This window comes from Rhinatrema bivittatum, chromosome 13 (assembly GCF_901001135.1).
Source record: "Rhinatrema bivittatum chromosome 13, aRhiBiv1.1, whole genome shotgun sequence".
Lineage (NCBI taxonomy): Eukaryota > Metazoa > Chordata > Amphibia > Gymnophiona > Rhinatrematidae > Rhinatrema > Rhinatrema bivittatum.
In genome coordinates this window covers 81,527,242-81,555,195 of record NC_042627.1, presented here as the reverse complement: position 1 = coordinate 81,555,195, position 27,954 = coordinate 81,527,242, and the positions used below count along the sequence as shown (strand labels likewise).

The window sequence follows — 27,954 nt, the reverse complement described above, 5'->3', positions numbered from 1 at the left end:
GAATCGTCCTCCCCAGAGTTTCGCTACAGGTCCCCTAGTTTTATTGATTTCTTTCCAACGGAACAGGTTTGTCGATTGTGCAACATTAAAAACTTTTCAGGTATCTGAAGGTCTGCTTCATATCCCCTTGCACCTCCTATCTTCCAGGGAATACATATTTAGGAATTTCAATCTCTCCTCATAAGATTACATTTGACCGCTGCTTGCCATCAACCACTGCCTGCTCCAGGATTATATCTGACTGCTGCCTAGCCCTGACCACTGTCTATTCCCGGATACACCTGACCTCCTTCTGCCTATGACCCTGCTATCCAAGGACCTCCTCTTCAGCCTTCAGCAGAGATCCCACCTAAGACCCTCACCCAAAGACTCAACCTGAGGGGAATGAGGGCTGGTATAGGCAAAGCTCCAGCTGGGCCCCTGCTTTGTCTGGGTCTGCCTGATGACAGTGGGGTCCGGAGGGCTCCTCCCTGCAGGTTGCGCCAAGCCTGCTTTAGCCTAAGGGTCCACAAATGCAACAGATACCTGCAGGACCTAAATGTAGACCACTTTGAAGGGCCTAAAAAGCAGAATATACATACATTTTCCAGCTTCTTGACAGGTATGGTCCACTTGAATCATTGCTGGAAGCTTCTGGATCACATCTGGATTGGGGATTTTTTCAACTGACCCCCAAGCTGTCTATGATTTACAATAAATCAGAAGTCAATGATCATGGGCTGCAGCGGTGGCTCTTGTGGAACGTGCTGTGCACTGCCACGCAAAAAATTCCCAGTTCAATCCACAAGTCAGGACTTCCACTTCTCAGCTCAGCCAGAGCTGAGGATGCTAAGCCACTGGGAACAGGAGTCATCATGATCCTTGCTTAAGGATGACATTCAGTGGCCAGATGCAGGGCTTCTTTTTGCAAATTTTCAGCCCAGGTCGGTCAGAGCAGATTAGTTTGTCAAGTAGATGTGATATAAGGGAAAAAATCTGTAGGTGGTTGCAAATGGAGGCTCATGGCACCAGACTCCAGCCCTGGTTCTGACTGAGCCTGAAGTATGAAGAAGGAATCCAGTGAAATAACATTCTCTCTAGAAAGCTGCGATTTTCAGCTTTCAGACAATGAGAATAGTGATAGAGCCGACTTGTTTTCCTGTCCTGTGGCCCAGCAGCAGCCACAATCATCTCGCTCTATGGAGAAGGGGCTCTCTTGTGAAATGATTGGACAAGAATTGTATTCCATAATTATTTTCATTACTCACCACATCTTCATGCCTTCTAAAACTATTTTACTGCTTAATAATGAATTGCTAATTATTCTTGTTTATTTAGGTGAAGGTTTTTCTGCCATTTTGTAAGTGTAGAATTCATACCTTGCTGCTCGGGGGCGCTGCTGAGCGTGAATGGGTGCCATTCGTATTTGGCAATCACTGGGATGTTCACATAGACGTAGTCTCCAGGTTTGTAATGGAAGGACTGTGGTCTCTTAATCACAAGGTGAGTCACCTGAATTCAGATCAATAGGACAAATGCTGAAAACAGTGGAAATAGAAGACTGATCAGAGACATGTTCCTTTACTAAATAGCTGTGGATTCTGATTCTGTATGTGATCTCTATATTTATTTAAATAATTATTAGCTGCAATATCCAAAGTTCTAAGCAGAGCATATTTAAAACACAATCATAAGAAAGAAACATAAAACAATCATAACAACCATCATAAAATACAAAGAAATACACTCAAAGTAATTTTCAAAGGCATTACATGTGTAAATGTAACATACTATCTCAGCAAGTTTCAAAAGCCACTTACACGGGTACCGTGCGGTTACACATGTAAAACCTAGGTTTATGTGTGTAAATCCTTTTGAAAATGACCCCCTAAAAGAATATACTCAATGAAGGTAAAAAACACAACATTCACAAGTCACTGCAGATGATGAAAAAGCACATAACAGAATGCCAGACAGTGACCATAGCTGAGGAGATATGTTAGAAGTCTATAAAATCATGAGTGGGAAGGAATGGATAAAAGCAAATTTGCTTACCGTAAATGGTGTTTTCTGTAGATAGCAGTATGAATTAGACATGCTTCATGGGTAAGGTCATGAGGCGGCACTAGGCGAAGCTTTTTCAGACCTTTAGAGTTTTTTGCCCTACTGGGGTTGCATGGTAGTTCCTTCATGAACGGCTTCCAGAAGTCACCTCAGTTTGTTATCCCAGCAGAAAAGGATATCCAGATTGTGAGAGAATGCTGTCCAGGGAGGAGAGTGGGAACGCATGACTAATTCATCCTGCTATCTACAGAAAACACTGAACTTGTGGCAGGGACCTGTCCTTCACAAAGATCCAACTCGATTTTGTCTTACATTATGGCCCCCAGAAAAATTAATTTGCAGCTTTATTACAAGACATTTCTAACTTCTCATTCAAATTGCTTACTTTACCTGAGAATTAGAGGGTGGCCATCATGATGACCAGTCTTAAAAAGGGCTCCATGGGTGATATGAGAAACTACAGCCAGTCAGTGCTGAGGAAAATGGTTGAAACTATTCTTCATAACAAAATTACTGACCATCTGGATATAAACTAATGGGACAGAGTGAATATGGATTTAGCAAAGGGAAATCTTGCCTTAAAGATCTGTAGGATTTTTTTTTAAGGAGATTAGTAAATATGTGGACAAGATTGAGTCTGTTGATATAGTGTATCTAGATTTTCTGAAGGTATTTGACGAAGACCCTCAGGAAATGAAAAAGTCATGGGACAAGAGGCAGTGTCCTACTGAGATTGGTAACTAGCTGAAAGATAGGAAAGAGAATAGGACTGAATGGTAATATTTCTCAATGGAAAGAGGTAAATAGTAGAGTACCCCAAGGATCTGTACAGGAACCAGTGCTTTTTAATATATTTATAAAGGACCTGGAAAAGGGAGGGAAGAATGAGGTGATCAAATTCACAGATGCCACAAAATTATTCAAAGGTGGTAGATCATGAGCAGATTGTGAGGAATTGCAAGAGGACTTCATGAGACTGGGGTATTAGGCATCTAACTGGCAAATGAAATTTAATGTGGGCAAGTGCAAAGTAATGCATACAGAGAAGAATAATCCAATATCTATCCCGTCGCTCCTCTGTTGTCTTTCAAAAAGTGGAATCTGCCCACTGTGGGTTTTTTTTTAATTACCAAATGAAGAGAGACCCCAGTGATGCTTCTATTCTAAACAATTGAAATGTTTCAAGTCAGTTCCTTTATATGTTCCTTGTGCTTTAAAGAAATGTGTTGTGCGAGTTTCTTTTTTGTGTCCTTTATTTTTGGGGCTATACAGATCAGCTACATCTCAGACTATGCATCTCATGCTATTTGTCCTTTCCATTGTCATAAAAACGGGCATTGTGTCTAGATGAGAAGACCAGAGGAAGATTGAAAAGTGGAGCACAGCGGTCATACTTTCAATGTGCATTCGTTTTTGCCAAATTAGACAATTTAAACGAAATTGTCTAATTTGGCTTGGTTCGGGAGCAACGAAGCCCAAAAAGAATTTTTCCGAAATTTCAGAAAAATTTGTATTTCGGGTTAGCACGCGCTAACTTTAAAAAGTTAGCACGTGCTAACCCGAAAATCGGGGGCCAACGAAAAAAACCTCCAAACCCTGGGAAAACTGACATTTTCTGCGGGGGCCCGAAAATGAAGCCCAAAACGAAGTTAAAGAACAATGCATATCTTAGTGTCTAACTAATAGCAGACCTGACCTATAGGGCCTCTGCGGCAGCGAAACAGACGTGAGAGAGAACTACAAGTAATATACCTTTTAATGCAGAGTGCACCCGTAAGAGAACTAACTACAGTGTTTCGTAAGTAGGCATCAGTGGTAGCTAATAGGTACTCAGTTTGGATAAGTGATTGTTTGATCAATAGTGGCTGCTACATAAAAGAAAAAATACATATTCTTTGAAAAGGACGACATCGTTGGGGTAACCTCGCTAAAATCAGGATTTTATTGCGTTCACAGATATAAGGGTTATTGGGAGGGAACAGCACACTTCACGCAACCTAACCAGACAGGTGACTTCTGGCTTTGGGAGTGGGTTTGATTGGTCAAAATTAATTTAAAAGTCAAAGCAATAATGATTATCGCTGTCCGACAGAAAAGGCAGCAGCTGAAAAATGAAGGAAATGCTGTAACCAAGTAAGTTCAAAGAACTTTTCCTCTCTCTCTGTTTGGCGTGATTTATTGACTGCATTTATTTGTCTGTGTTTGTACCCAGCTCTCCAGCCCCTGAAGCAGATGCTGAGCATCAAAACACGACCAGTGTTGGGCGGGCACGAGCTGCTATTTTTAAAAGAAATTGTTGCCTGAAATAACAACCACTTGCAGTGCTCAGTAAGATAAGTTTGGAAAAACTTTAATGGTACAAGAAATAAAACAGGGGGGGTTATGGCAACTAAAGAATATATTTATTGGAAGCTATGAGAGACTTTTTTTATTGCAAAGAAAAATATACCAAAAAAAATATATAAACATTAGAAACCACAATTAAGTAATAAATAAAGTAAAAAGGGTACAGGTGCAAGGTTTGAGTTTTATTACCCACAAGATCAGTACCGGACATCAGAAGTTAGAGAACAATTGTTTGATTCCCTGTTTTTGTCATTTGATCTTATAGAGGGGGGATACACGATCGAGGCATTAGTATATTCATGGTTTTCACATAGATGTGCTTGTTTAACAGAAGGCGAATCTAAAAGATTTGTGCTCAAAGAATGTAAGGTTCAAGATGGCTTTAGATTCTGTGTAACGTGCTACAACCTCTGGTTCTTCACTACTCAAAACCTTATGAACTAAAACCAGAATATGAGATTTAATATGAGCTTGAACAAGAAGCCAATGCAGCGAGACAAGGATGGCAGTGATGTGTTTGCCCATTCTAGCTGCGGTGTTTTGCATCGTTTGTAATTAAGCTTAGGCTTGCTTGCAGATAACACAAAGGCTTGTAGCACCAATCTAAAATCTTAAAAAAACAAAAAAAGTTTCAATCAGAGCAGTAGCCGTAGTTTTAAAAACTCACTTTTTACAACATGCAGAGAGTAGAATTGAATATAACCTGCAAATTCTGTACTCATGAGAAAGAGTAATCTGAATATTCTCAGACTGATCAAAGGAGGGGGCTTCTGCTGATCAATAATGGTGCAGTACAAGAATTTATATTTTAGTGACCATCAGAGCAAGCTTATTTGAGGTTAACCATCCCCTTATTGCAGCCAAACAGCTAGAGACCTTATGAAAAACTTCATGACAAGATGTTGATCAAGGCACAGAAACAAAAAACTGGATATCATCTGCATAGCCCACATCCAAATTAGTTAATATTTAACCCAAAGGGGCCAAGTGCGTGTTGAAGAAAAGAGCTGAAAGTGCAGACCCCTGAAAACTGCCAGTCAACCTACTCGCTGCGTACGTGCCATTAAAAAAGCAATCACTCACTACTCGCTGCGTACGTGCCATTAAAAAAGCAATCACTCACTACTCGCTGCGTACGTGCCATTAAAAAAGCAATCACTCCCTACTCGCTGCGTACGTGCCATTAAAAAAGCAATCACTCGCTACTCGCTGCGTACGTGCCATTAAAAAAGGAATCACTCACTACTCGCTGCCTATGTACCATTAAAAAAGCAATCACTCACTACTCGCTGCCTATGTACCATTAAAAAAGGAATCACTCACTACTCGCTGCGTACGTGCCATTAAAAAAGCAATCACTCACTACTCGCTGCGTACGTGCCATTAAAAAAGCAATCACTCACTACTCGCTGCGTACGTGCCATTAAAAAAAGCAATCACTCACTACTCGCTGCGTACGTGCCATTAAAAAAGCAATCACTCACTACTTGCTGCGTATGTGCCATTAAAAAAGGAATCACTCACTACTCGCTGCGAATGTGCCATTAAAAAAGGAATCACTCACTACTCGCTGCGAATGTGCCATTAAAAAATGAATCACTCTACTCGCTGCGTACGTGCCATTAAAAAAGGGATCACTCACTACTCGCTGCGTACGTGCCATTAAAAAAGGGATCACTCACTACTCGCTGCGTACGTGCCATTAAAAAATGAATCACTCTACTCGCTGCGTATGTGCCATTAAAAACAAAGCCAAGCACTGGAGAACCGTAGCAGATAAACTGTTAACTGTGGAGATGAGATAGTAGAATCTTATGGCCCAGGTATCAAACATGATCATGATACTGAGAAATCGCATGAATTTTGTCCCGTGTCAAAGCCAAGCCAAAAAACCTCTAAGCAAGAGAACTGCAGAGTCTCAGTACTATGATGGGGCCAAAATCCAAATTGATATCGATCCAGAATGTAGGGCCAAGAGGAAATGGGAAACACTGAAGACTGTACATGATGGCTCATTGGGAAGGAGTAAGGTAAGAGGCTGTATGATGGCCTCCTGATGAGAGCTGGATAGAAAAGAGTACAGAGAGAGACTGTATATAATGGCTCCCTGATAAAAGCCATATGGGGAGGAGTACAGAAAGAGAGTTTATCAAACAAATATCTTGAAACACTTTTCCACTGACCTTGGATGGCAGGAGATTGGTCTCCACGATGTACAGAGCTCGGCTGTGGGACACTGCAATACCAATCACCTTCTCCAGCACGAACACAAACCCTGGCACGACAAGCCACTTCCAGAAATTGGGGCAGTGGAGCACTAACAGCACCCAAATCCAAATGTAGGAAAGATGGGTCCAGTAGAAGACCTATGGGCACAGCAAGACCTGGTGACCTGCTGCCCTTCGGTAACAAAGTTCTAGCAAATGGAACACACCAAGACAAAGCAAGAAGTGTCTTCCGAATGCAAGAACAGACAGGTGATAAAAACATCTTAAAATGTGACTGGTAAGTTGCTGTGCAGCTTGGCTACTTAGCCATTTAAACTTATCCAGCTAACTTAACCTATATATTCAGCGGTACTGCCGTGCTGCTGAATATATCTGGCTATCTTAAAGTAATTGGGCAGATGCACACCGAAAATGCAGAGTAAACAGCACACACATACACGTAAATTTCAATGCAAAATAATGTGTGGCACTACAATGTAGACTGTTCAATACATGGATCTATCACTTTACTAATTTAAAGGCCAGCAGGAAAGAACACTTGTTTAACAATATGCACCTAGGGCCAGATCTTAAAAGATACGCGTGGCGTAGATTTGTTTGCGCAACACGGCGCGAACAAATCTATGCCCAATTTTATAACATGCGCACGCTGCCACGCGCATGTTATAAAATCCAGGCTTGGCGCGCACAAGGAGTTGCACACATGTTCACCTTGCGCGTGCCGAGCTCAAGGGGAGCCCCGATGGCTTTCCCCGTTCCCTCCAAGGCCGCTCCGAAATCGGAGCGGCCTTGGAGGGAACTTTTTTTCTGGCCCCCCCCACCTTCCCCTCCCTTCCCCTATCTAACCCATCCCCCATCCCTAACTAAATCCCCCCCCCACCTTTGCTCCAAAAGTTACGCCTGCCCGAGGCAGGCGTAATTTGCGCACACCAACCAGCTGCCAGTGCGCCATGCCCTGGGACAGGCACTGTGCCGGAGCACTCGACCCCGCTCCCGGACCACCGCCACGCCCCAGGACCACCGCCAAGCCCCGGGACATACACGCGTCCCGTGACTCAAGATGTTACTGAGGACTGCATGAATCCTCTTGGTCAGTTGGAGCTCATCCAATGATCTAAATAATTTTTAAGAGAGGGTTCATGCATCTTCTTCTACTGACATAGCAGGATAATGGTCATGAAACTACTTTTACTGATGAGCCTCTGACAGCGCTCCATTAAGATATAGAACAAAGTAACACAGTACAGGATGGCAGACGAGCACCAGTTGGTCTTCCCAGTTAAGCTGTCAGCTGTATAAGTGTAACCACCTGCAGGATATTGCTCCTCATACAAGACTGTTTTGTTGTATTTCCTCCTTGATCCTCAATCAAGCTGGATAAATGAGCATACAAGTTCCCATGCTTAAATCAACATCAAGGCCAGGTTTTTAACCCAACCTCTCCTCTTCAAGATGACAAAGGCTGTTGGCTGATGACTTTATTAGAATATATAATGAAAATGAATATATAATGAAATATATAATGAAAATGGAAATCCTGAAAAGGCAGAAATCTAGAGATACAGAAAGGGTCATACCTCAAAGTGTCCGCTTTTCCTGACAAAAGGGCTGGAGCACAGTGTGGTCAGGCATATGAGGAACTGCAGGACGATCCCTGTCAGAGAGGCGGTTCCAGAAATCCAGCCAATCCCAGGTCTCATGGTAAACAGGTACTCCCACAGGTGATAACCATTCTTATTTAGCGTCAAATTTACTGCACAAGACATAAACATGTAACTTTACAAAATCTCTCACAGCAAAGTCAATTAACCCCGCCTAATGGTAATAAAACTGAGGCGAGTGGAACACCTGTTGGGGAGTTTTGTGCACTGTCAGTTTCTGATTTTTGTTCTTCTCTTTGGGTTTGCTGAGGCTGATGGGGGCACTGCTGAACTAGCAGCAGGAACAGCCAAGAGTGCTTATGGAGACATCTACAGGTTAGCACAAGAGCAACTCTATACAATGATGATCATTGTACTTTTTTTCTCTCTGTATGATTTCCTACATTAATATTTAATTGTATTATCATCTGTTTGATTTCTGATTCAAGAATTTTTTTTAAATTAATGTATTTCTGAAAATGTAATAAAAAGAACTAAAAAAAAAGCGCCTGATGCAGAAGTTTAGTTATTTAATGAATTGCAATATTAAACCGGTGTGCAAATCCAAAGTACATATATATTAATTAAAAATAAAATATCAAAACTAAACAAAATATAATTTTCATAATAAAATAATACAATTATAAAAATACATCAATATATTACATATAAAACAGCAAATCAAGAACAATAATTAAACCTAGCAACTGAGAATATTAAATAAAATTCAGAATGAATATAATCAACAGCAGCAGTTTTGGCCTTTTCAATCAAAATATTTGCCTTATTAAAACAATAGCAACATTAGGAATCGAAGGCTTGAGTAGAAAAACATGCCTTATCCCCTTTCAAAATTTAAAATGATTCATCTCCTGCCTCAGCTCTAAGAGAAGTTTATTTCATAACAGTGGCGTCAAAGAAAAATACCACCTGCGAATATAGTCTTAAGTCTGATACCGTAGTAAAAGATGAAGGTAGACTAAGGAAATCAAGTTGGGATGAACACAGGGCACAAGAGGTCTGAAAGGTATCGGGGACAATCCCTGAGAAAGCATTTAAAAACCATGAAGATTTTTTTAAACGGAATTCTAAAACAACCAGGAGTCAGTGAAGCTCAGCTAAAAAGTGGAGTAACATGACCCAGTTGGTTTGCTCCAAATAATAATTTGACTGCACTGTTCTGGACTAATTGGATAAGTTTCATGTTGTTGTACGGCGCTGATAAAGAGCAGTGCAATAATCGATGTGATTTAAAACCAAAGCATATACTACTTTTTCAAGGTTCTTCTTATGTTTTTTTTTTTAAATAATTTAAATTGTATTATTCAACACAGAAAGAAATACAAAATAGCGGGCTACAATGATTGCCCAACTGTGATAAAGTTATGTAAACATCAGCCAGCTACATTACAATAAAATAAAAGAATCATAATTCTGCGTGAGAGTTTTTCTCAGTCTGTACCTCCCTTTACCCCCCGTCGGTTATCCAGCTAAGTGCAGTGTGTAACTGTAATTGCAATAGAGGTGACTCTAAGGCAGGGGCGGATTGCGGATAAAGATCGGCCTGGGGATTTTCCGCCCAGGAGATACCCCGTGGTCTGCTGAGCATGGCTCTGTAGCGGACGCGCTCGGCAGACCACGTGACCAGAGCGACCCGCCCACCAGGGGATGCCCGATCCCCCAATAGGCCAATCCGCCCCTGCTCTAGGGAGCAGATAGAGAGTATGAGGTGTGGCATATAGAAGATAACATAGCCAGGGCAAATTCCCACTTGACCCAAAAATGTGCATAGCTATTAGAAAATAATTAAATAATAGGAATACTACAACAATATACCAAATAAAAGGCAAAAAGAGTCTGAGAGTAAAGTAGTGGCCATTGGACCAGAACTAAGAATACTTCCTTCCAATGAGTAGGGATTGCCCCCAAAAGTACAATATTATCCCAATTTCCAATTTAAGTAAGGCACCCAGATCTTTTCATGGGACGCTAGTTTATCATTACTTGGGCTGTAAGTTTGCTCATATAATATACCCTTTCTAATCTAGAATGTACAGCGCTAATGGGTGAGACTTCTGACCTACGCCACCATAGAGCAATTTCACATCTAGCAGATGAAACTACTTGTTGAGCCCACGCTGAGAGGGGGATGAACCCTGATCAAGGAACATATTAAGTAAGCAGGTTCTAGCATCCTAAAGCAAGTAACTACGTGAATAAAGTCAAGAACTGCTTCCCATAGGTGCACAACGCTCAGGCATTCCCACCACTGAAGAAAATAGGTTCCTATAGCTCCGCATCCTTTCCAGAAAAGGTTACCACATCCCCTTGCATCTTGCTTAATTGCACGGGAGTGATGTAACATTGTGTAATTATAGCATGGGTTATTTTTCCCTATATGCATCACCTTGCACTTATCCACATTAAATTTCATCTGCCATTTGGATGCCCAATTTTCCAGTCTCATAAGGTCTTCCTGCAATTTATCACAATCTGCTTGATTTAATTACTCTATTTGTATCATCTGCAAATTTGATTATCTCACTCGTCGTATTTCTTTCCAGATCATTTATAAATATATTGAAAAGTAAGGGTCCCAATACAGATCCCTGAGGCACTCCACTGTCCACTCCCTTCCACTGAGAAAATTGTCCATTTAATCCTACTCTCTGTTTCCTGTCTTTTAGCCAGTTTGCAATCCACATTAATACTTTATAGTGTATACTAAACTGAATAGGCAGCCAGTGTAGGTTCTCCAAAACAAGTGTAATATGCTCACATTTTAGAATTCCGGCCAATATTCAAGCCACCAAATTTTGCAATAGCTATAGGGGTATTAGCTCTTCAGTCCTGGAAAAAGGGGCAAAGTCAGAAACTGAAGGGAAACCTTCAAGCTACGGGAGTCTGCCCTGGAGGGTCAGCTAATCTTCCCAGTTATCTACAGGATCTACAGACAAATCTGGCAAGATCTATACTTGTGTGGAAGGTGAAAGACTAATATTACTAATATTACTGTGCTATTTGTTTTGAACTATTATAATCCTACTGCTGTTTCATTAGCCAGCTTAGAAGGCGTCTGATTGGCTTACACTGTTATTAATCCTGCCGCGGGCTTCTCCCACGAGCAGGTCCCTCACCTTGTTGCTGCCTTCCCGATGCTTCCTGATAAGGAAGATCAAAGACTGTCTTAAAAAATCAGAGACTCCCAAACCTTGAAGTGTGCCAGGCAATATAAAGTCCATCTCTGTGTCTCTTTCATTGCTTCCCTGGCCTTTCACAATAACTGCTGAGTTTGCAGCTCATTCTGGAGACAGCAGGGATGAGGAACTGCAACTGGCCACAGAATCATCTTTTCATTATGCACTGGGAAAGACGAGGCAAAGTGCTGCAACTATTTTCAGAAAGTAGTCGTGGTCATAGCAGAGAAAGCCCAGCTTGTTCAGGTTAGAAACCATAGATATTCTTTAAATTACAGAAAAGAATACCTACAACAACCAACTGTATTCTATTTATAACAGAGAAATACTAGAGTTACAGAAGAGTTGGATAAAACTTAATGGAGAGTGAAGGGGCAGTCACGAGGGAGCAGGGCAAGCATTAGCAGTGGGAGAGGGGCTGCACAATCTACTTACCAAAATTGGCCACATGAGCCCATGTGTGCAGCACGGTGAGAGCAAAGACCACATAGCCTACCAGTTGATGCAAGACGACATTCTGATCCAGAGGTAAAATTCTCACAACCCAGGTAGTTCGAAGCCAGGTCAGACAACGACGCAACATCAGTACCTTTAGAAAAGGGACCAAACAAATCTTGTATTAAAGAGATTTGGAAAATAAATATAAAATCATCCATTGTACCTGAAGACTGGAGGATAGCTAATGTAACCCCAATATTTAAAAAGGGTTCCAGGGGCGATCCGGGAAACTGCAGACCGGTTAGCCTGACTTCAGTGCCAGGAAAAATAGTAGAAAGTGTTCTAAACATCAAAATCACAGAACATATAGAAAGACATGGTTTAATGGAACAAAGTCAGCATGGCTTTACCCAGGGCAAGTCTTGCCTCACAAATCTGCTTCACTTTTTTGAAGGAGTTAATAAACATGTGGATAAAGGTGAACCGGTAGATATAGTATACTTGGATTTTCAGAAGGCGTTTGATAAAGTTCCTCATGAGAGGCTTCTAGGAAAAATAAAAAGACATGGGATAGGTGGCGATGTCCTTTCGTGGATTGCAAACTGGCTAAAAGACAGGAAACAGAGAGTAGGATTAAATGGACAATTTTCTCAGTGGAAGGGAGTGGACAGTGGAGTGCCTCAGGGATCTGTATTGGGACCCTTACTGTTCAATATATTTATAAATGATCTGGAAAGAAATAAGATGAGTGAGGTAATCAAAAATTGTTCAGAGTGGTTAAATCACAAGCAGATTGTGATAAATTGCAGGAAGACCTTGTGAGACTGGAAAATTGGGCATCCAAATTGCAGATGAAATTTAATGTGGATGAGTGCAAGGTGATGCATATAGGGAAAAATAACCCATGCTATAATTACACAATGTTGGGTTCCATATTAGGTGCTACAACCCAAGAAAGAGATCTAGGCGTCATAGTGGATAACACATTGAAATTGTCGGTTCAGTGTGCTGCGGCAGTCAAAAAAGCAAACAGAATGTTGGGAATTATTAGAAAAGGAATGATGAATAAAACGGAAAATGTCATAATGCCTCTGTATCGCTCCATGGTGAGACCGCACCTTGAATATTGTGTACAATTCTGGTCGCCGCATCTCAAAAAAGATATAATTGCGATGGAGAAGGTACAGAAAAGGGTAACCAAAATGATAAAGGGGATGGAACAGCTCCTGTATGAGGAAAGACTAAAGAAGTTAGGACTTTTCAGCTTGGAGAAGAGACGACTGAGGGGGGATATGATAGAGGTGTTTAAAATCATGAGAGGTCTAGAACGGGTAGATGTGAATCGGTTATTTACTCTTTCGGATAGTAGAAAGACTAGGGGACACTCCATGAAGTTAGCATGGGGCACATTTAAAACTAATCGGAGAAAGTTCTTTTTTACTCAACGCACAATTAAACTCTGGAATTTGTTGCCAGAGGATGTGGTTAGTGCAGTTAGTATAGCTGTGTTTAAAAAAGGATTGGATAAGTTCTTGGAGGAGAAGTCCATTACCTGCTATTAAGTTCACTTAGAGAATAGCCACTGCCATTAGCAATGGTTACATGGAATAGACTTAGTTTTTGGGTACTTGCCAGGTTCTTATGGCCTGGATTGGCCTCTGTTGGAAACAGGATGCTGGGCTTCATGGACCCTTGGTCTGACCCAGTATGGCAGGTTCTTATGTTCTTATAAATCATCTTATAAACCTATACATTCCACTCTCAGGTGGCTAAGTGGTGGCAGCTAACTGTAGCCGAACATTTAAAGCGCACCACTTAGCCAAATAAGTTGGACCTTATCTGGCTAAGTGGCGCTGAATATTGGCCTCATTGTTTATTGAAAATGTCAATAATGTGTTTAGCATTACTAATAATGGCCTTTTTAGTATATTCGGTGACTCCTGTGGTCTCGTTTTTTCATTTCTGATTGCTCTCTGTCTGGAAGAGAGTTACAGAGGGACAATTCTTCAAAGCAAAAACGGTGGATATATAGAACAACGTCCCACTGGAGGTGATGAAGCCAACATGGTCAAACTGTAAAAAGCAGCAGAGCAGCTGCTATATTCTATATTCAGTATGGTCAAAACACAGAACTTATCCTTAACTTTTCCTATTCCTTCCTCTCCCCCTCTAACAAGAACATAAATACATCATCCCAAAAATCAATTGCAAATATAGTCCTCCTATTACACCCAACCCAGCCATCCACTCCATCCTAAATAAACATTTCCCATATAGCACTACCTCTCCCCAATCCCCGATTACATCATCCCAAAATCAAACTCCACAAATACAATCCTACTATTAAAACAACCCACCCATCCACCCCCTCCTAAATCAACATTCCTCATATGCCACTCCACCCAGCCCTTTTCATTCTCCTAAATACATCATACTCAGTCTCCATCTTGCATCCTCTCAAATCCCACCATTCAAATACTTATAAACCACTTTAAAAAACCCCATAAAACTACAATGAAGAAGTTAAACCTTAGTTTCTGGCACCTCAATACCAAACAGAAGCACAAAAAGAGAAAAACCTCCGCAGCTTTGTGCTCCAGTTTCACAAGAAGTGACTGAAGGAGAAATGGCGCACTCGTGAGCTGAGTTCCCCCGAGCACACGTCCCAATGCTCCAGGCTACTTCCAGCCTCTGCCCAACACTCACGACAATGAAGGCACAGTTGAAGTTCAGGCACTGTCCACATCCCCTGGCCAGCATGATCCATTTCCCCGCGCTGGTGTGCTTGAGCGCCGCCAGGGCAAACAGCACGACGTTCAGAAAGACGTAGCAGCTCACAAACAGCAGCTTGTTCCGGTTGTTGTGCCAATATGCTGGGGTCAAGTAGCGAGGCGCCTCTCTCTTCTCCTCGGACGCGGGAGGCTTTAGCCAGTTGGCTGCACTGTTAGAGATGGAAACATGTAAGTAATAGAAAAAGACCTAAAGTTTCAGGGCTAATTAAGTTGAAAGAAATCCCTAGAGTCCAACCATCTGCCAGCAGCTCTCTCTGTGGGTGAGGGGTATTGTTAGGTGCTTCAAAGATCCACTCCATCCCCCCAGAGTTTCCCACTTGAGGATTGGGGGGGGGGGGGGGGGGGGAAGAGGGGAATCTGACCATCTGATTCTCCCACCACTGCTCCTGGACCGGCCCCTCTTTCATCCCTTGGCATCCCCAGGATAGTGGCAATGAACAATCCAACAACTGATCAACAGAACCAACAGGGGCACTCGTGAACCAACTTGAAATAACATAAGAATAATGGCACATAATCTGCATAGATGCATGCATTTAATTAATTGTATGCACGCACATTATGGGTGCATTGCTCATTTTCACAATTTTATTAAAATACTATGAGTGTATCAATCATACACACTCTTCACTGATCTCTTCTTAAGGTGTTCCCAACAGCTGGCTAAGGACCCAGACACAGCAGAGAATAGCACACAGCCCTCTGACATACAACTTTTGGATTAAAGTACTACAGACCTTTAAAAATTCTGCTGTCTTTAATGAATCCTCTCAAAAAACTGAATTACAATACAATATAGTAAACCTCGCACACCCAAACAGCACTAACTACCAGCACTCAGTAATACCCCTAGCTATAAAAAGGCAACATTGCAACATTATACCAGGCCTTAAAACACCAATACACGTCTTAGGAAAATAGAACAAGCAAGGCTGTATGCTAGCAGAATCCCTCACCTTAGTCACACATGCAGAACACAGACAAACCCTCACCAAACACAGAATAAAGAGACTATGATGTATAAACAGAAAGGTGCAGACTAAAACTGAACTGGAAACCACAACAAGCCAGACTCTATATGCAGTGCAATAATGGAAAAACAGAAATATCACCATAAGCACATGCCATACTTGATGGACTTGATGGACCTTTGGGTCAGACCAAAGGTCCATCAAGCCCAGCATCCTGTTTCCAACAGTGGCCAATCCAGGCCATAAGAACCTGGCAAGTACCCAAAAACTAAGTCTATTCCATGTTACCATTGCTAGAAAATAGCCACTGCTATTACTAAGTGAACTTAATTAATAGCAGGTAATGGACTTCTCCTCCAAGAACTTATCCAATCCTTTTTTAAACACAGCTACACTAACTGCACAAACCACATCCTCTGGCAACAAATTCCAGAGTTTAATTGTGCGTTGAGTAAAAAAGAACTTTCTCCGATTAGTTTTAAATGTGCCCCATGCTATCTTCATGGAGGGCCCCCTAGTCTTTCTACTATCTGAAAGAGTAAATAACCGATTCACATCTACCCGTTCTAGACCTCTCATGATTTTAAACACCTCTATCATATCCCCCCTCAGCCGTCTCTTCTCCAAGCTGAAAAGTCCTAACCTCTTTAATCTTTCCTCATAAGGGAGCTGTTCCATCCCCTTATCATGCCACATGAAACATCAAACTATAAAATCAAGAAATATAAAACATCATGATAGTAAAACCATTCACCTAAAACAAATATTTCAAAACAGCTGACAAAAAGAATATTCAATAATAAAACACTCATAAAATTGTTTTCTATTTCCCAAACCCCAATAAAATATTTCAAAACAGCAAATATACCAAATAAAATCCCCCACTCTCCATACCTGCAAACATTTGATTTCCATTCATTTTGAGATTGTTGTGGATTAATGGGGAGGGGGGGGGGTGAGGCAGAGAAGGGGACATACAAACTTTCTCTTTGCTCACATAAACACACTGTCGAACACACATTTGTTTGCCCCCACGCAGGAGCAGATTTTAAAAGCCCTACGCACGTAAATCCAACTGGATTTACGTGCGTAGGGGGGTTACGTGCGCTGAGCCTATTTTGCATAAGCCTGGCGATGCTTGCAAGCCCCGGGGCGAGGCGTGGGCAGAGGCCTCCATAGGGCTTCTCGGCCGGCGCGCGCAACCTACTCCTGCCTGGAGGCAGGCGCAACTTGCCTAACAAAGGTATGGGGGGGAGATTAGGTAGGGCTGGGGGGTGGGTTAGGTAGGGGAAGGGAGGAGAAGGTGGGGGCGGAAGGAAAGTTCCCTCCAAGGCTGCTCCGATTTTGGAGCGGCCTCGGAGGGAACTAATTATGAGCCATTGGTGCCTCCCTGTTAGCCATGCATGGTTCTGATTTAGAAAGTGAAAGCAAACCAAGATTACCCTAAAAAAAAAGCTCTTGCAAATGTAGCCTGCAGTAACGTAAGGTAGGTGGCATGGTCATAAAAATATGTTGCTGGAATGAATTAGCAAAATATCCGCTTAGACTCTTTCTGATGTAGTGAAGGGTATTGCTATCAGGTCTTAACTTCTTGAGTTCAGGAGGTGTTAGGAGGGTCTGCTCTGTCCTTAGGGGCTCCAGCTGACTTATTTGTGGAGACAGCGGCAAACTGATGGTGAACTGGGCCCCTGGGCAATAAGGGTCATTGGCCCCTAACTACTCATCCAAGGCTAGGGGAAGGGTGCTGTGGACCCTGCGGCTCAGCTGGTCAGTGCGTCCCGGGTGCAGATGTGATCTGCTGATAGGAGCCCTTGCTTGTGTTCTGTCACTGGAAAAAGGTTACCTTATTGTTAAATTCTCCATGACCTCAGGAAAACTTTCCAGTTCTTCCTTCAGTTCCTCAAAAGTGATTGAGCCACTGTTGTCCTTGTCAGCAGACTCAAAGAGAGCCAAGGTGAGATCATCCAACTTTTCATCCGGCAATGATATTGCACTCTCCCTCAGACAGGACTTCAGCACTGTGCGCAGCTCATCTGGATCTATAGAACCACTACCTGGGAGGAGGGAAAGGACATCCAGGCTGAGGCCCACCAATCAGTCTGATATGGCACAGCTAAAGCCCCCGCAGTCAGAGTAACCCAGTAGTACCACAGATATCGCACAGTCCTTTCTATACTATTACATAGGGATCAGACGCAAATGATTTTTCAGAAATTATTGAGTCACAAAAACTATTTCAGAGTTGGAGGGACTTCCCCCTGTCATTGGCAGGTAGGAGCAGTGATTTTCAAATGATCGTGCTATCTAAATGGCTATACTTACTCCAAACACTACCGAGACAAGATGGGAAGCAGTTTGACAAATTGCTGAGAGGATATTTATGGAAAAGTGGAAAGCCGAGAATTATGCTAACTAAATTGATGGATAAATGGGATAAGGGAGGTTTAGGATTAGTGGATTTGAAGTTCTATAACATGGCATGTGGCTAATTGGCTCCTTGAGTCCCACTGCTACTGCATTGGCTTTGGAGAAGCAGTTTCTCTCTCCTTTGAGTCCAGGGTTTGTTTTGCATTCTTCTGTAGCGGCTTATGCCACTTGTCCTTATCTGGAGATATGTGTGCTTCACACTTAAGTTGCGACCCTCTATTTCCCAATTTTCCCATTTTTGGCCAACAGATAATTTTTGCCAGATTTTCAGAACTGGGTTTTTATGTAATGGGCAGAGCAAAGATTGAGGGTGGAAAAGGAAGGGCCACATAAAACCATTTCCAGAGTTACTTACACAATTTAATTTAGATAAAAAATTCTTCTCATATTTACAATCCTTGGGTGTGCAGAATTGACACATGAAAGTAGAGAGTTTCTGGCTGAACTATTTGATGTGGAGGATCCTGACTGGCACACGATATCCTTCCTATACTGGAAATTGATAGGAAATAAGACTCAAGCAGCGTATGGGAAACTGTAGCAGGGTTGGGGAAGTGAAGTGGAGTTCCATCTCACGGAAGAACATTAAGCACAATGCTTTAAGAGAATTCATTCGACTACCTGTAATATTATGTTATGGGAAACGCAGTACAAATTTGTAATGCAATATTTATTATAGTTTGCAGAAAATAGAGTGTACAATGCAACTTACAAATACTGAAATATGCATCAGGTGTAGGTCCCAACCAGGAATGTTAGGGCATCAATTCTGGGAATGTCAGTGTATTATTTTTTGGGGAAAAAAGTTTTACATATGTTCACAGGTTGACAATTATCTTACTACCTTTGCAAACTAAAGTGCTTCCTTTTGATAATTTGACTTGCATTGGTATAGGTAAAAAATATGTGAGACTGTGGTTACGGAAAATTCTTTTGCTGTAAAATAATTTAAAAAAAAAAAAGTTATTTTGCAATGCTAGAGGAAAGAGAATCTGCTGGTGCTCACCCAATGGAAGACATATGTGTGTTCGAGAAATATGACAGAAAAATCGACTTGCATTGAAAGGTAAAAAGTCTTATGCAGATATTTATTTATTTTTAGATTTTTATATACCGGTGTTCCTATATGAAATAAAGATCACATCGGTTTACATTGAAACAGAACATGAAAATTGCCAAAAGGCATTACATAGAACAAGGTTATGAAACTTGGAACAGTGTACATAAGTTCAAAATTTAACAATAACGTTGTAACATTGATGACCAAAAGATAAAGGAGAAAAAAAAAAAAAAAAAGACTTAAACAATTAAGTTGACAGGTCTTATTGAGCATAAAAATTATAACGTATAAGTGAGAAAGTCTCAAATGTCCTGTAGCAAGAGATTAGATACCGAAGTAGGTAGTGGTATGGAAAATGGGGGTTTGTGAAGAAGATATGTTCTTGCTGGTTGGAGGGGAAAAAATGATGATCATGGTCCTGGAAAAGCTTGGCTAAAGAGCCAGGTTTTAAGTTTTTTTTTGAATGAAGAGTGGCAGAACTCAAGCCGAATGTCTGGTGGGAGCGCATTCCATTGAATGGGGCCTGCTGTAGATATGGCACGTTTATGATGCGAGGATTTTGTTGAAGGTACATAGAGTGTGCCTTTATATGCTCCTCTGATGGGTCTAGAGGAGGAGTGAGGGCGTAGTTGGTTACATAATTGAAGAGGAGAGATATTGTGAATGGATTTATGAATTACGGTGAGTACTTTATATAGGATCCTTTGCTTTATAGGCAGCCAGTGGAGGAGCTTGAGAATGGGGGTGATGTGATCTCTTTTATTCGTATTGGTAAGGATTCTGGCTGCAGAGTTCTGTAGCATTTGGAGGGGTTTGATGGATGAATATGGAAGGCCAAAGAGAAGCGAATTGCAATAGTCGACTTTTGATAGAATAATGGCTTGTAGGACCATCCGAAAATCGTTGAAATAAAGAAGAGGCTTCAATTTTTTTAAGACTTGTAACTTATAAAAACAGTCTTTGGTGGTTGTGCTTATGAATTTTTTAAAATTGAGCTGATTGTCTAGCATGATACCTAGATCTCGAACATGTGGTGAGTGATTTAATATGGGAGTGGATGAGTTGAGTAGGTCAGCTGGGTTTAGAAGTTTGATGTTGATGTCTTGATTGATGATTAGGATCTCAGTTTTGTTGTTGTTAAGAATGAGGCAAAGGCTGGAGAGAAGATGATTGATCTGTTGCAAACAATTGTTCCAGTGAGCCAAGGTTTTTTGTAAGGATTCTGAGATTGGGATGAGTATCTGGATGTCATCCGCGTAGAGATAGTGAGTTAGGTTTAGTTTAGTAAGTAGATGACATAGAGGTAAGAGGTAAATGTTGAAGAGGGTAGGGGAAAGGGAGGAACCCTGAGGGACCCCCCCGTTGGAAGGGATCGGTTGTGATTCTTTGTTGTTAATCTTTACTTTGAATTGTCTATTTGCTAGGAAGGATTTGAACCAGCTGAAGACTGTTCCTTTAATGCCTATATCTGCCAGACATTTTAATAGAGATGAATGGTTGACAGTGTCAAAGGCTGCAGAGAGATCTAGTAGTATCAAAAGATGTGGTTGTTTTTTGTCCATATTAGATAGAATAGAATCGGTAAGAGAGATAAGGAGAGATTCAGTGCTTAACGATTTCCGAAAGCCATACTGGGAAGATACAAGAATGTTGTTTTCTTCCAAATAATCAGATAGTTGTTTATTGACTATCTTTTCCATAATTTTGGCGATCAATGGCAGATTAGCTATTGGGCGGAAGTTAGCTGGATCTGTGGTTGGAAGGTTAGGTTTTTTAAGTAGAGGTTTGAGAATGGCTAATTTAAGTTGGTCAGGAACTAGACCCTGGGAGAGAGAGCAGTTAATGATGTCTGCAATTGGTTTTGATATGGAGTTTCTTATTGCGATGAGAAGGTTAGTAGGAATTGTGTCTAAGGGATGAGATGACGGTTTCATTTTTTTAAGTATGTTTTCTATCTCAAGTGCTGAAGTGGTCTCGAAAGTTTCCAGCGTTGTATTTAGTTGAGGTGAGGTAATGTGAGGGAAAGGGGGATATGAAAAAGATGATGAGAAAGAGATAGTCAGTTTGTCAATTTTATCCTTAAAGTATTCTGCTAGTTCTGATGCTTTGTTGAGTGCTTGATCATCAGGAATGGTAGGAGGTGATGGTTTAGTGAGAGCTGAAACGTAGGAGAAAAGTGCTTTTGAATCAAATATGAAATGATGTATTTTTTTTGAGAAAAAATCTCTCTTTGTTCTCAGTATGGTGATCCTATAAGCATTGAGGGAGGTTTTATAAATAGCTAATGTTGTGGGGGATGGGTTTCTCCTCCAAGTGTGTTCTTTATTTCTTAGCTCTTGTTTAAGCAGCTTCAGTTCTGGGGTGAACCAGGGTTTCCTGTTGTCTGGTGAAGGTTGTACTACTTTTGTGATGGAAGGGCAGGTAATGTCTGCGATCTTTTTGGTGATGTTGCACCATGAGGTGGTGGCTGTAGATGCGTTGGAGAGATCGAGATGTAATAATTCATTAGTGAACTGATTGATGAGAAGGTCTGTAGAACAAGGTTTCCTGAATTGAATAGTGTTTTTTGGGAACGAAAGTGGAGGATGTTGTGAAAGCTTGAAGGTCGTGTTGATGATTTGATGGTCCGACCAAGGGACAGGTGAACATGTGATTGTATTTGTGTTTGAGATGCACTGATTAATGAAAATAAGGTCTAAAGTGTGACCTGCTTTGTGGGTAGGGGCTTTTATAATTTGTGTGAAGCTCATGTAGTTGAGAGCCGAGAGTAGGGTAACACAATTTGGGGATTGTGGTGAAGCATCGACATGTAAGTTGAAATCACCCAGTAAGATGGCAGGTTTGTTTGGGTTGAAGTATTTGGCAGAGAGTTCAATGACTGGTGAAGGGTCAGAATCTAAAGATCCTGGTGGAGCGTAGATTAGGCCAATTTGTAAATGATCAGATTTAAAGAAAGAGAGCTCTAATTTTGATGTGGTATATGAATGTTGTAAAGATATTCTTAGACCTTTCTTGGCTGCGAGAAGCAGACCTCCTCCCTTTCTTTTGGTTCTAGGTATGGAGAAAAAATCATAAAGCTGAGTTGGTAGTTGATTTAACAGAGCTAAATCTGAAGGTTTAAACCACGTTTCTGTGATTGCACAGATATCTGGGTTTACTTCAGTAAGGTAGTCGTTTAAGATATGAGTTTTTTTTGAAAGTGATTGAGCATTGAATAGAGTAAGAGATAACAGAGAAAGGCCGAGGAATTGTGTGATTGGTGAAATCATTATTGGAATTAGCCTTTGATGACGGTTGTAGTGTTGTGGGAGAGGCTTAGTTTGATGTTTACGTTGATTCTTGATGATTGGTATGGAGTATTCGCCATGGCAAACATGGTGATGTATAGGGATAGGGAAACCAAGAAGCATGTTGATCTGTTTGTGTGGTATAGAGAGAATATTAGAAGCTTACTCGAGTGCTCCAAGGAAGATGAAGATTCAAGGGCCAGTAAACTGGCTTATTATTGACCCGAAGCTGGCTTTAGGATCAGGGAACACTATCTGTTGAGGTTCCAGGGTTTGTGGAGATTTTGGATTACAATTTCAATTTGTTTTCCTGTTGATGAATAAAGCTTGGGATCTATTCTCGTCTCCCTTACACAAATCAGCTGACTTGAATCTTGTTGCCAATGTAATTTATAGATTTAAAGATGATATGCTGAATTCTAATCAAGGTATGAAAGGAGAATTAAGCAGATAATGAAAAAGAGTATGATCTCAGGGGCTGCACGAAGGGGCGCACAAAGGGGCAAGCCCCTTTGTCGCGCGCCAAAGGCGCGCGACGCCGGAGAGATGTAAAATTTAAAATCCCTCTCGTCTCCCCGATTGGATGGTAAGTCTGGAGGGAGGGACTTAGCTGTTGTGCTGTGATGCTGACTGTGCGATCGCAGATCAGGTTCGCCGGGGGGAAGGGAACAAAAAGGCCTTACCCCGACGGGTCTGGGCGCCGATCGCGCAGGCCTTCCTCTTGCAGCGGCAGCAGAAGCGGTAGCGGTAGCGTCAGCAGCAGCGGCGGCCTCAGGTTGTTATTGTCAGCGGCGCCGGAGAGATGTAAAATTTAAAATCCCTCTCGTCTCCCCGATTGGATGGTAAGTCTGGAGGGAGGGACTTAGCTGTTGTGCTGTGATGCTGACTGTGCGATCGCAGATCAGGTTCGCCGGGGGGAAGGGAACAAAAAGGCCTTACCCCGACGGGTCTGGGCGCCGATCGCGCAGGCCTTCCTCTTGCAGCGGCAGCAGAAGCGGTAGCGGTAGCGTCAGCAGCAGCGGCGGCCTCAGGTTGTTATTGTCAGCGGCGCCGGAGAGATGTAAAATTTAAAATCCCTCTCGTCTCCCCGATTGGATGGTAAGTCTGGAGGGAGGGACTTAGCTGTTGTGCTGTGATGCTGACTGTGCGATCGCAGATCAGGCTCGCCGGGGGGAAGGGAACAAAAAGGCCTTACCCCGACGGGTCTGGGCGCCGATCGTGCAGGCCTTCCTCTTGCAGCGGCAGCAGAAGCGGTAGCGGTAGCGTCAGCAGCAGCGGCGGCCTCAGGTTGTTATTGTCAGCGGCGCCGGAGAGAGGTGAAATTTAAAATCCCTCTCGTCTCCCCGATTGGATGGTAAGTCTGGAGGGAGGGACTTAGCTGTTGTGCTGTGATGCTGACTGTGCGATCGCAGATCAGGCTCGCCGGGGGGAAGGGAACAAAAAGGCCTTACCCCGACGGGTCTGGGCGCCGATCGCGCAGGCCTTCCTCTTGCAGCGGCAGCAGAAGCGGTAGCGGTAGCGTCAGCAGCAGCGGCGGCCTCAGGTTGTTATTGTCAGCGGCGCCGGAGAGAGGTGAAATTTAAAATCCCTCTCGTCTCCCCGATTGGATGGTAAGTCTGGAGGGAGGGACTTAGCTGTTGTGCTGTGATGCTGACTGTGCGATCGCAGATCAGGCTCGCCGGGGGGAAGGGAACAAAAAGGCCTTACCCAGACGGGTCTGGGCGCCGATCGCGCAGGCCTTCCTCTTGCAGCGGCAGCAGAAGCGGCGGCCTCAGGTTGTTATTGTCAGCGGCGCCGGAGAGAGGTGAAATTTAAAATCCCTCTCGTCTCCCCGATTGGATGGTAAGTCTGGAGGGAGGGACTTAGCTGTTGTGCTGTGATGCTGACTGTGCGATCGCAGATCAGGCTCGCCGGGGGGAAGGGAACAAAAAGGCCTTACCCCGACGGGTCTGGGCGCCGATCGCGCAGGCCTTCCTCTTGCAGCGGCAGCAGAAGCGGTAGCGGTAGCGTCAGCAGCAGCGGCGGCCTCAGGTTGTTATTGTCAGCGGCGCCGGAGAGAGGTGAAATTTAAAATCCCTCTCGTCTCCCCGATTGGATGGTAAGTCTGGAGGGAGGGACTTAGCTGTTGTGCTGTGATGCTGACTGTGCGATCGCAGATCAGGCTCGCCGGGGGGAAGGGAACAAAAAGGCCTTACCCCGACGGGTCTGGGCGCCGATCGCGCAGGCGTTCCTCTTGCAGCGGCAGCAGAAGCGGTAGCGGTAGCGTCAGCAGCAGCGGCGGCCTCAGGTTGTTATTGTCAGCGGCGCCGGAGAGAGGTGAAATTTAAAATCCCTCTCGTCTCCCCGATTGGATGGTAAGTCTGGAGGGAGGGACTTAGCTGTTGTGCTGTGATGCTGACTGTGCGATCGCAGATCAGGCTCGCCGGGGGGAAGGGAACAAAAAGGCCTTACCCCGACGGGTCTGGGCGCCGATCGCGCAGGCCTTCCTCTTGCAGCGGCAGCAGAAGCGGTAGCGGTAGCGTCAGCAGCAGCGGCGGCCTCAGGTTGTTATTGTCAGCGGCGCCGGAGAGAGGTGAAATTTAAAATCCCTCTCGTCTCCCCGATTGGATGGTAAGTCTGGAGGAAGGGTCTTAGCTGTTGTGCTGTGATGCTGACTGTGCGATCGCAGATCAGGCTCGCCGGGGGGAAGGGAACAAAAAGGCCTTACCCCGACGGGTCTGGGCGCCGATCGCGCAGGCCTTCCTCTTGCAGCGGCAGCAGATATGGGACAAATGCATTCAATCGTTACCACATAACGCTCGTAGCAAGATTCTGAATGACTTGAAGGTGGAATCAATCCATTATTAATCTTGGGTATCCTTAAGCAACCCAGTATGAGGAGAGGTTTTACAAGAGCAGGTGGACGAGAGGAAGTGTTGCTGGGGGAAGGGGATTACATCTTGCATATGAGGGGCACTGGGAAGAACCCACCAGTGCTTCCAAGTTTTTCAACCAATGGATGATGTTTCTTGTTATTTATATTTGAAATTTTAATAAAAATTGACAAAGATTTATCAACCTTTTTCTTTATGTTAGGTTTGTTTTTTGACTTTCGTGTGCCTTGAGTTTCTGTAGCAAGAATTCTTGTGTTAAACTATAAATCTTAGTGAAAATAAAGTTTAAAAAAATAATTAAGCCTGCTAGTAGCTAGTTTCATGGAGTGTTCACTTTTTAGTATTATTTCAAAGAATCAATGATTGTCCTTTATTTACCCCACTCATGATTTAAAAAATGTCCCCTCGCAGCTGTCTCTTTTCCAAGCTTAAGATCCCAGCCTGAGTAACTTCTCATCATACGAGAGCCGTTCTATCCCTTTATCATTTTTGTCTCCCTCCTCTGCACCTTTTCTACTTCCACTATGTCTTTTAAGAGGTAACTCAAGGCGTGATCACAGTTTGGATCTATACACAGGCAAGATGATGTTTTCCATTTTGCATCACTCCTAACAGTTTATTTGCCCGCCCACTGAGTTGAACATTTCAAGGTATTATTCACAGTGACTCCAAGGTCCTTTTCCTGGGCGGTGACTCTTAATATGGAACCCAGCATCGTGCACCTGTAGTTGGGATTATTTTCCCTATGTGCATTTCTTTTCATTTGTTCACGTTAAAATGCATCTGCCATTTAGAAGCCCAGTCTGTTAGTCTCACAAGATCTTTGTGCAGTTCCTCACGATCTGCTGCAGTTTTAATGACTTGAAACAATTTTGTGTCATCTGTAAATTGGGTCCCCTCACTTGCTGTGCCCTTTTTTGGATCCCTTATGAATATACTAAATAGTACAGGTCCCAGCACAATCACTGGTGCAGTCTCCATTTGGAAAAGTGACCATTTAGTCCTAGCCTCCGTTTCCTGTCTTTTATCCAGTCACTAGTACATAACAGGACACTGCCAAGTTCAAATTCTTGAAAATTCACACATTTATGTTGCATTCCTTGGTGCCCCTTTTCCTTTTCTTTGAAATAAAGGGAGGGCTGGCAGTGATGTGCGCTGTGATCCAGAGATTTTCCCAATCAGATCCTCCATACCCCTGGAAGCAACGTGCACAGTCCCTGTGGGTCAGCAATAAGGCCCGAGTCCTCATGGCCTCTGCATGTTGCTGCAATGAACACATTACCAACGATGTAAGGTTGGATCTATTAGAACAGGGGGAAAATCTCCAGCTCATGGCGCCAAGGGCAGCCCTGGTTCCAACCGAGCCGGAAACAAAAGGAGAAAAGAGGAATTACCAGCCCCACCCCCCCCCAAAAAAGGAGAACCTGCCCTTTGTAACAGAAGCAGCCCGTCTGAGAAACAAATCCTTCTCTGTGCACTCTTGAGCTTGCAACAAAGGGATTCTACCAGATTTATTGACATTTTAAACGGAGATGTCATTTTACATTACTTTATTGCTGCTTGAAATAGTTTAGCTTGTTATTAAAACCTCTTAAATTATTAAAAGACATTTCTATTAGAAATGTAATTTTCTTTTGTTTGCCTTTAACAGGATATTCATTGTAAAACTTCCGCAGCCCCTTTCTCTGTGCTTACCATCTACATCATACACCTGGAAGAGGAATCGGAGTTTGTCTGTCTCATTTCCATGTATGAGCAGGTTCAGGGCTTTGAGTAGTTCATCCAAGCTAATGGAGCCGCTGCCATCCAAGTCAAACAACGCAAAGAAACGCTCTGCAAAAAAGGACTGAACACAGGGGAGAAGATTCAGCTGCGTTTGTCAACGTTGTCTTACACAGCCGCACATTGGAGCTCCAAATTGCTCTCATGACTCCCAAAAATATTTTCACAATCACTCTTCTGGAAGACAAACCAAATTGTTTGAGCAATAACATAAGCTTGAATCTTCCAGTTGTTAAGTTATCTGTTTCTTGGCTCTCTTGCTTCCCCTATTGGTCATATTCCTGTCTCTTTATCATTTTTAGATTTTTTCCTACCCAGCAATTTCTTCTTTTCCCTCTGGGCTCCCCCTGCTCCCAGCTCACTCATGCCAGTCCTTACCGTACAAGGAGAGGCCAGAGTGAGGGTGCATCAAGGCCCCCTGCTGCTGCATTAGCTGGTGGGAAAGAAGGTACACGGCGTTGTAGCCTCGGCAGAGGTTGCTATAATTCATCTGAATGCCCAAAAGAGCAGGAGAAAACCTGATGGACCTCAAACTGAGAATGATAAAAAAAATAACGCTTATAAAAACTTCAATCTTATAAGACAGGATGTATTCAGACTAAGGTGACCTCCGGGGAAAGAATTTCTAAAATAAAACCATGCCTCTGAATCAGTCAGAATGAGGAATGGAGCCAAGGATTAGGCTAATTGAGTACCATCAGCTGTGCATCCAAACGATGAGTTGTGAGGGTGCTGCTTACTATTAAAGTCTCCAATGGAAACCAAGAAGCCAGAATTTAAGTCTAACGGATAAGACTTATCCAGCTAATTTACTTGGGATATTCAAAGGCATAGGAATGCCACTGACTATACCCGGATAAGTATTAGAGT

General features: G+C 42.8%; 1 protein-coding gene across 1 annotated transcript in view; it reads right to left on the bottom strand.

The window, feature by feature from the left end:
- Positions 1 to 27,954, bottom strand: part of NOX5 (NADPH oxidase 5) — a 141,596-nt gene that overhangs the window by 21,187 nt on the left and 92,455 nt on the right. Inside the window, exons 5-11 of the mRNA XM_029574444.1 lie at positions 26,998 to 27,148; positions 17,499 to 17,709; positions 14,599 to 14,833; positions 11,890 to 12,043; positions 8,195 to 8,370; positions 6,573 to 6,755; positions 1,359 to 1,491 (exon numbers count right to left, since the gene is read on the bottom strand). Coding sequence (XP_029430304.1) covers positions 1,359 to 1,491; positions 6,573 to 6,755; positions 8,195 to 8,370; positions 11,890 to 12,043; positions 14,599 to 14,833; positions 17,499 to 17,709; positions 26,998 to 27,148 — 1,243 coding nt within the window. The remainder of the gene's footprint in view (positions 1 to 1,358; positions 1,492 to 6,572; positions 6,756 to 8,194; positions 8,371 to 11,889; positions 12,044 to 14,598; positions 14,834 to 17,498; positions 17,710 to 26,997; positions 27,149 to 27,954) is intronic.